Source organism: Cricetulus griseus, chromosome 9 (genome assembly GCF_003668045.3).
Source record: "Cricetulus griseus strain 17A/GY chromosome 9, alternate assembly CriGri-PICRH-1.0, whole genome shotgun sequence".
NCBI lineage: Eukaryota > Metazoa > Chordata > Mammalia > Rodentia > Cricetidae > Cricetulus > Cricetulus griseus.
In genome coordinates, this window is record NC_048602.1 from 12,269,767 (window position 1) to 12,279,578 (window position 9,812).

Genomic DNA, 9,812 nt, shown 5'->3' on the forward strand with positions numbered 1-9,812 from the left:
GAGAGGGGAACCCCCAGGAATTCCTAACTCCAGATCATAGTCCTAGACTCCTGACTCACAGTGACCTACCTGGTAAAGTGTGGGCAGAGTTGGAATCTGACCTGTTAGAGCTAACAGAGAAGAAATGATTTATCAGCTGCCTGAATCTCCTAGATCATGGAACCAGTCAGTACACTGTCATGAGAGCCACAGTTAGGCTAGGTCATATGGGAATCTCCTTATGAGTTTCAGCATGGAGAGCATAGCTTTACAAGTGCCTATGTCATTATCCAACTGTTCTGATGGGCTTATGATACTTCACAGGAATGTCAGGGTCCCAAGGGGGCAGAATAGAGAACCTGGGTCCTCCTGAAACCTCATGTCTAGAGACATCTCTCCCTCACACAAATAGTGACAGACACTGATGATCTAGACAATTGTCCTGTCCTAGTGTAGGTCCCTGTTCACATTTAAGGCTACATCATAGGCAGTGTCCTATATTCATTAACCATGTGTCCTATATTTTGGAAACCATGATACAGAAAAACATCCTGCCTCTGGCAAATGTTTTGCTGAATTCTGGGACTCCCCAGTCCAGCTACTAGACATTAAATCATGTTTTCTGGTGTTCAACTTTCTCAAGTCTTGGAACATTTAGGACAGGGCTTTGCTTTGTCTCTTCCAATAGATCCTGAATCTAACACAGGACTCTGTCTGTTTAAGCTCACAGAGGTCATTTGTGGCAGATGTGAAGCACAAACTATCTGTTTCTAGTCACGTATCCAGTGTCTCTACCCTGAGGGATGACTGTGGAGCAGGGAGGAGCTGTTTTTCAGAGATTTTAATCTTGGTCATCTACAGCTGAGGGGACATCTGGTCTAGGAATAAAAAAATGACATTTAGCTTTGACTCTAAAACTAAGACAACTTCCTCTGAAGAATTTCTGCAGAATTCCAGGACTCTATAACCCCCTTACTGGACAAAAAAATCATGTAATTTCTGGTGTGCCGCTGTCACTTCCCCTGGAAGGGTAAAAGATAGGACTTTGCTTTGTCCCTAACCAATAGATGCTGCATCTAAAAATTTTAGAATCTGTCTCTCATCATACCTCATTGTTTTCAATATCCAGTTCTCATTGTTCTTAAATCCCAGCCATTGCAGGAATTTGCCTCACATACTGGGTTTGGATAAAGCATCCAAAAACCCTAACCCAGATCTGATGAACAACCCTGGACCCATCAGCTGTAGTTTTTACAAGTTCTTCATCTCTACCTTCTACAAGTCAGATTCACTGGAATGGGCAGGAGAGACTTCTCCCTGGTCAAGAGCACTGGACACTCTTTTATAGGACCCAAGTTCAGTTCCTAACACACATATGGAAGCTAACAAGCATCTGTAACTCCATGTGCAAAGTATACAACATGTCATTCTAACTTCTGCAGGCACCAGTAATACTTGGGGAGGGCACACACACACACACACACACACACACACACACACACACACACACACACACACACACAAGCACGCACACAGATAAAGAGAGAGAGAGAGAGAGAGAGAGAGAGAGAGAGAGAGAGAGAGAGAGAACAACAGCAAATGACAATGAAAGCAGCTTTCCTCAGTAACTACCTCCAGGTTTCTATTGTGAGTGTCTACCTTGACTTTCCTCAATGATGGATTTGACTTGAGTCAGGTCTGTAAATTATTTGTTCCAGCAAGCTTCTTTTGGTCAGAGCATTTATCAACAACAGTAGAAGTAAAGTTAGAATGAAGTATTTTCTGGGAAGACTACAAAGCATATTCATTTGGTTCCCCGAGTGGTTTTTATCTTCATGTGCAAATTCCCCAGAACCATGTGGGCAAACTGATCCAAGGATGTAGGCACAAAATATAGATTTACCAAAGCAGGAGTGGCCTTCACAAAAGCATGTTGTCCCTTAGATTTCAAGAGAAAGTCCCAGGATTTTCTTTGAAAACTTGAAAGTAAATGGCTCTGTCTATGGATTTCCATACATTATATGTATTCAACTTCTGCCTGTGGACTAAGAGTTACAAGAAAAATCTCCAAATACCCCTAGACTCACCAGCAACTAGGTGGAATAAGGATGTCTAGAGAGCCATGGTAAACAATGTGATTGTCTCCACAATGAACCTGTGCCCAGGTCAGCTCATGGCATTTGAGACTGATCACCATTCCTATTGTAGCCTCAGACGCGTACTTCAGGTACCCTAATGCTCTCAAAGGGATGAGATCCAGACACGTAATCAACACTCAGGAAACTATTTCCATGAGATATGGACTTTAATTGCAACTAGGTTTTCATCTCCATCCCCAAAGTCCCAGAGGTTGCTTTCATAAGCCTTCTCTGTCCTACTGGCTACTTTTTGTGTCTCTGAGCATATTGTTCTGCCAGGAGACCTCGTGTAATCCCTGTGTCCTGTCATTTCTCATGGGGTAAATTCAGACTTTCCAGGAATAATACAGGCATTTCAGAGGAACCAAGGGGAATGTGGGCAGATCTGAAGTACAGATTAGCCAAAGCAAGAAGCAAGACCGTTCATATAATGATGAAGCTCACAGTCCTCTTACCTAGGACACACAGGTGACCTCCTCCCACACATCCAGAACATGAAACTCCTGACACAATTGATCCTGGTCTTCTGCCCCTGACAGGTGAAATGAATGGTGGTAGTTGAATTCCCTTTCACAGGTATCAGTAAGCAGGTCCCCTTCTACCCCCTTATGGAGATATTTGTCACATTCCTGCTGGAAGTAAATCCTGCCTTTCCAGAGCACACAGAGATAACCAGGCACTTAGCTGGGTTTCTATGTCAAAAAGGAAAAAATAGAAAGCACTGGAGGGGGTCCTCTCTCTTTGATGCTGACCCAAGGCCAAGGACATGGCAAAGATCATTTATGGAGTGTTGTTCTGTTGGAGAATGTAGAGACTTATCAGCTCTATTGCTCACTGTGCAGTCTGCAGGACTGAAATGGAAAGAGAGGAAAGGGAAGAAAGATAGAGAACAGAAGAAAGAGGGAAATGAGCTGTTGTGTCATGCACACAGTCATTGTCCACGGCCAATGTGATTCTAGGAGGTGTTCCTACCTGGGAGAAGTCTCAGGTAAAAGGAAGGAAGGACAGTAGTGCTGACACCAAGACGGCAGAGCGAGGGAGCAGTGCTGGAGCACAGAGCAGGCAACAGGAGCCCTGATGGACTCCACCGCACTTCCCTGTATACCTTGCTCTTTCTGGCAGGGGTTCCCGCTCACAGGTGAGGAGGCCACTCTCTGAATGTGTGTGGGGGGGAGAGGCAGCTTAGAACCTGGGTGAAATCTCCCAAAGAAGACAATGTCTTGAGGAAGGACTCAGGGTTTCTATTTTCAGTTTGAGGGAAAAGAACAGAGACAGGGGCAGACATTCTGCATCAGAAAAATTCTCAATTCTATGAGATAGTAAAATTGAGAAAAGGCCCCATTGTTCTCTACTCTGATTTAATCACATTGACAACTATATCTTGAGTACTGAGGACCCCAACCATGACAGGGTGGCTATCAAATTGAGATGACTCAATGGTAATGGTGCTGGCTGCCAAACGTCCTGGGACATGAATTCACCCATTCATCCAAAGCTTTTATCATGCATCAGGGCCCTCCAAACATGTCTGTCTTATCTTAGTGCTCATAAAGACCTGGTCTAGTGGGCTGATAGACACATCTGCAAGATTGTCTAGGGTAGTCTGTAGGTTGATGTTTCTGTTCCAGAAGCCAGATCTCAAATAAATATCAGGGAGACTTATTATTAATTATGAAAGCTTAGCTGATAGCTTAGGATCACTTTTAACTAGTTCTTATAACTTCAATTAACTCACTTCTGTTAATTTGTTTTCTGCCTCATGGATTTATAACTTAACTTTATACTATCCATGCTGTTTTCCTGACAATCTTTGGTTGTCAACTCTTCACATCTCCACCCTCCTTCTTCCTAGTGTCCTCTTTATCCCTAAAATTTTGCCCAGATATTGGCTGTTCATCTTTTTATTAAACCAATCCAAGTGACAAATCTTCAGTGTACAAAAAGATCATTCCACAACATTTCTCCCCTTTGTCTAAATATAAACAAAAGCTCTTAACTCCAACATAATAAAACTATAAACAACAATCACAGTTATCAGGTAAGGATTATATTTACAATGTCTAGTCCATTTGTGTTTGACAAATTGGAGAACATACTCTTTTTTTTTCTGTCTGGATGAGTCCAAATCTCTATACATAATTTGACTTCTATAAGTAGGGAAAACTATGACTATATATTCCTCAACTCCATCAAAGACCAACCCCAGAAAAAATACAATATTAGCTTAGGAAATAGTAAGTGCACAGCAAGCAACTTCCAAACTAAAATAAATGACAGGAACTATCCCAGGTCTTGATCATTATCCCAATTTTCCCAGGGTCTACTAAATATCCCAGTGTCCCAAGAAAACAGGAAACAGTCTAGAGAATATGATATCCACATTCCTAAGATATGTTGTGGATGGCTTTTGGTTATTTGATGAGTTACAGATAATTGTTATCATTTAGGAGGGTTGGACGCAAGGTGTTATTGGTCATGGTCAAGAAAAAGGTAAACATGAAGGAAAAAGGTAAACATGAAGGACTGTTTCTTGTTTTCTTGGGACACTGGGATATTTAGTAGACCCTGGGAAAATTGGGATAATGATCGAGACCTGGGATAGTTATCTATATTATTTGTTGTCCATTCTTTGTGAAAAGGGAAAGTGCAAGGATTATCTGAAATCCTGGCTGGAGTAGTCTGTGAGGGTGAAGCATCTCATCCAACAGTCTTGAAGCTGTTCTGGATTCAGAACTCTGATAAAATGAAAACAGAGACAATCTGAGATGCTGGATCACCCCCTTTTCACTGATATCTGCTCCCATTGTTCTAAAATCACTTAAAATTTCAAAGATAGCATACATGTCTGCATTAACACAATGTTGGAATTTGCGATATGCACCCCTCAGTTAAAGGTGAATTTTTGTTTTATGTTTGAGCAGGTAAAAGGCATCTGTCAACATTATAAGTCTCTTTGGACTATATAGTGAAACTGTAATGTACATTTCTATCCACGCCTTATGAAGGGATGACACACAATAGTAAGTCACGAGGGCTCTGTAGTCAACAAGACTAATCATGCCTCCTCTCATCTCAGAGCTGTTCCCAGGTCAAGGGTTCAGTTTACATGTCGCCTGTCCTATAGCATTTTTGGGGTTCCTCCCCCCATGTCTATAGCCAAAGTATTCAGGAGGTCTCTTGCAGCCAAATATGATCTCCATAAATCTGGAAGGAATTTACAGCCTTTTGTTTCCCATGGAAACAAAGCATAACCTCTCTTCCAAGATAACACATTGTTCAACTTCCATTTTGAAGTTAAGACACACACACACACACACACACACACACACACACACACACACACCACACACACTCACACACACACACACACACACCACACACACACTCTCACACACACACTCTCACACACACACACTCACACACACACACTCACACACACTCACACACACACTCACACACATACACACACACACACACTTAGTAGTTTCCATAATCTAGTGTCTCTCAGCAGATATTGCATGTTTTGCACATTAATATTTTTTAAAAATTCAAAGTTAACAAGACACCATAGATGGTCCAGACTCCTTGTATATTTTCTAGCCTTACATGGCTTATTTTTTCCAACATTTTTTATTTGAATTAGAAACAGCATTGTTTTACATAACAATCCCAGTTCCCGTCTCCCACCCGTTCTCCCCTCCCCCCAACTAAAACCTTATCTGTCACATATCTTTTCTGCTCCCCATGGATGGTGAGGCCTTCCATAGGGTGTCATCAGTGTCTATCGTATTCTTTGGGATAGGGCCTAGGCCCACCCCCATGTGTCTTGGCTCAGGGAGTGTCCCTCTATGTGGAATGGGCTCCCAAAGTCCACACCTATGCTAGGGATAAATACTGGGCTTCTATAGGAGGTCCCATAGATTTCTGAGGTTTCCTCACAGAAACCCATGTTCCGGGGCCTGGATTCGTCCCATGCTGGTATTCCAGCTATCAGACTGGGGAGCAAGAGCTCCCCAATGTTCAGGTCAGCTGTTTCTGTGGGTTTCACCAGCCTGGTCTGGACCTCTGTGCTCTTCACTGGTCCTTCTCTGCATCTGGGTTCCAGTTCAGTTCGGTGATTAGTTATGGGTGTCTGCTTCTACTTCCACCAGCTTCTGGATGAAGGCTATAGGATGGCATATAAGTCAGTCATCAGTCTCATAATCAGGGGAGGGCATTTAAGGTAGCCTCTCCTCCAATGCTGTGATAGTTAGCTGGTGTCATCTTTGTAGATCTTCAGACATTTCCCTAGTGCCTGATTCTCTTTTCAAATACTTTATCATTTTAAACTATATTTTTCTATTACTGTCTATACCCATTTTCCTTAAGACTATGAGCATCGTAAAGCATCCTGTAATGTCTTTAGAGGATTTTTCCATCTGAACCTGCTTTACTGCATATCTGTAACTTTTTCTCTATGCATGGGCAAAATCTTAAACCTACCACATTGCTTAACTCATGGAGTTCTTGTGTATAAAGCATGCAAGCAGCATCTGGAATACGTGCCTTTGAGATTAGGAACCCATTTTGTCTCTGTTTTGTGTGTTTAGACCTTTATTTAAACTTTCTCAGTTGTATGTGGCTATACATGGCTAGACATTAGCAGCTATATTTTGTCAGATTTTTCTGTCCAGGCAGTCAGATCCAAAATAAACAATCATGAAAGCTCAGCTGATAGCTTAGGCTTGTTTCTAACTATCTCTTATAACTTAAATTAACCCATTTTTATTAATGTGTTTTTGGCCTCGTGGCTTTATTTGTTTTACTCTACAATGCCCATGCTGTTTTCCTTTTTCCCCTGCTCTCTGGCTGTTGACTTGACTCTCTGTGTTTCCAACCTACTTCTCAGAATCCTCTCTGCCGTGAAAATACTGTCTAGTTATTGGCCATTCAACTTCTTATTAAATCAACTTTACTTATACATCTTCACAGTGTACAAAATATTATTCCACAACAATAGTCAGAGAACTGGGGGAACAGAACAAAGAAAAAGAAATGAGGAGCCAGGTTCTATAGTCAAAGAGGGGAGGGGAGACATTACCTCAGCCCATATACACTGAATATAAGCAGGAATCTGAGGTGAGCCCTGTAGATACTTGAGGGGAGAGTTCCATATAGAGAAAGTAACTGGTTCAGGGTCACTGAGAGAGCAGAGTTCATGTAGCTCATCCCCCTCCAAGTATGGTGGTTCCACTCTCACCCACCTAGCTAGGCTGAGTGATAAGCATGTCTTTTCAGGAGACAGGCTCCATCTTTTCATAAAATACAGAATTCCAAATGTTCATGGATTTCTCTCTTCCCTTCTAGCCTCCCTTTTAATCCTCTGGCTGCCTTCTACTGTTGCCCAGCTCACCATTGAATCAGTGCCGCCAATTTCTGCTGAAGGGGATAATGTTCTTCTTTTTGTACATAATCTGCCTGAGAATGTTCAAGCCTTTTCCTGGTACACAGGAGTTATGGCGCTCAAGAGCCGTGAAATTGCAAGGTATGAGATAGCTACCAATTCACGTACTCTCGGAACTGCACACAGCGGCAGAGCGACAGTATTCAATAATGGATCTCTGCTGATCAAGAATGTCACCAGGAAGGACTCAGGATACTACATCCTACAAACACTCGATACACATTTGCGATCTGAAATAACACGTGTGGAATTTTTTGTACATGGTAAGTCATTCTTTGTAACTTTCTGGTGCTGGTAAGGTTCATTTCATTGCACATGCACAGGACTGTCAAGCCTGAACTGGATGTATCTTTTTATACGTTGTATCCTCATGTTGTGGTTTGAGGATTTATTTCAGGACATGAACTGTGGAGACAAACTGCCATAGATCAGTTTGTCTCCCTCATCTGACTCCAGAGAGGACCTGTGCTGGGTAACTTAGTCAAGAATGTCGGCCTCAGCACAGACTCTTGGAGCTGTTACCATGAACATAGACCTGGGTTTGGGAAAAGATGAGGAAACCATGGGACTTCCTGTGGCCCTGGATCCAGACCACTGTCCTAGACTCAGATCAGAGTGAGGAGTGACAGCAGGACTTATGAGAAGTGATGTAGCTAATATTTTCACCAGCAAGGGAGAACAGAGCAGACAGTGGAGGCTATGAAGCCATCCTCCACGTCTCCTTGCAGATGACACACAAAATGGCAGGAACTCCTGCTACAGGTCCATAGGCCATTCCCTGACCATTCCCTACCCTGTGTGGGAGGCAGTTCATCCAGAAGTGGCCTAGAGACTCCTGAAGAGGATAAGGGCCTGAGAGGAGACTCGGAATTTCTCTTTTCTGGGGTAGAGGAGAAGATACAAAGGAATCAGAGGCTCAGCAGCACCAAGTTCTTGATAGGCAGGAAACAGTTATGTAGAGGGGGAAAGGTTTGATTTTTCTTAAATTAAGTTAATCCACTTGGCAGCTATATTCTGAACTGTATTCTGAAGAATAATTTCCCATCTATTCAAAAGGAAAAGCAAATTGCAGTGGGCCATTGAGATGACTCAATGGAAGTGGGTACTTGCTGTTGGCTCTAAGTTCAATCCTCATATCCCACAAAGTGGAAGGAGAGAACTGAGTCACACAAACTGCCTTCTGACCTCCTGCACATGGGTTCTGTGGCATGCACCCACTTTGACAAAGAGAAAATAAACATAAAATCAAACTAGGGTATAAAATACTGTAATTGGTAAATTAATACATGGAGATACAGTGACATGACATGAAGTGTGCATTCATTCATTCATTCATTCATTCATTCATTCTCACTCACTCATTTGCTCATTGAGTCATTTAAAGGCATGGGACTTTCCCAAAAAGATCATCCTGGTCCCTGGCAGAAAGTCTTAGTAGTGGATTGCAAGACTCATGACAAGGGCATCAAGAAGGTAACACAAAGGGACTACTGCAAAACAAGTGAGAGTGTGAAGGCTCAGGTTCTGTCAAGGGAGAGTCCAGTAGAGGCACATTCCTTCATGTGCTCTGGTTGTGAACATGGATCTGAGGGTAGTAAGGGGTGAGTTATACAGAAAAATGAGGAGAAAGTTCCATACAAAGGAAATGACATGTTCAATGGCACTGAGGGTATGGAGGTCATATTTCTGACCTCTACCAAGTACTATAGACATAGCCTCACCCAAACACCAGTTCTACTCAAGACTCAGAGACCCATCTTCCTGCCAAATGCAGAATATTCATTATTGATGGGCTTATTTCTCTTTCCTTCTAGCCCCAATTTTCGGCTTCAAGAAGCATGCCACCCCCTCCAAACCCACAGTTGAGTTAGTGCCACCCATGGTGGCTGAAGAAGACAATGTTCTTTTTCTGGTTCGTAATCTGCCAGAGAAGCTTCAAGGCTTTGCTTGGCACAAAGGGGTACTTCCACTAGACCACTTCAAGATAGCAAGCCATGCAATCCTGATTAATTCAAGCATGCTGGCACACAAATATTATGGTAGAGCAACAATATATACCAATGGATCCCTGCTACTCCAGAATGTCACCCAGAAAGACACTGGAATTTACACCTTACGAACCATATCTGCAGATTTGAGATCAGAATGGGCCATTATGCACCTCCAAGTAAACAGTAAGTGATTCTTTGTGACTCCTGGGTGATAAAGAGTGTTTGTTCTGATCTACATCCACAGGAGAGTAAAGAATTGGC

At 42.5% G+C, this 9,812-nt stretch overlaps 1 protein-coding gene across 1 annotated transcript; it reads left to right on the forward strand.

Annotated features, from left to right (window-relative positions):
- The first annotated feature begins 4,592 nt into the window (after positions 1–4,592).
- LOC100762882 (carcinoembryonic antigen-related cell adhesion molecule 3-like) lies at positions 4,593–9,742 on the forward strand. The gene is made up of 3 exons (XM_027434158.1): positions 4,593–4,626; positions 7,464–7,823; positions 9,375–9,742. The coding sequence occupies exons 1-3, from the start codon at positions 4,593–4,595 to the stop codon at positions 9,740–9,742; spliced, it is 762 nt and encodes a 253-aa protein (XP_027289959.1).
- The last annotated feature ends 70 nt before the right edge of the window (positions 9,743–9,812 follow it).

What these genes read in the sequence shown, in the direction of transcription:
- LOC100762882 (XM_027434158.1), top strand. Translation starts at nt 4,593, where the DNA reads ATGGTCAAGAAAAAGGTAAACATGAAGGAAAAAG. An exon ending in GGTAAACATGAAGGAAAAAG is followed by an intron (nt 4,627 to 7,463) that starts GTAAACATGAAG and finishes CTTCCCTTCTAG; the next exon opens with CCTCCCTTTTAATCCTCTGG. An exon ending in TGTGGAATTTTTTGTACATG is followed by an intron (nt 7,824 to 9,374) that starts GTAAGTCATTCT and finishes CTTTCCTTCTAG; the next exon opens with CCCCAATTTTCGGCTTCAAG.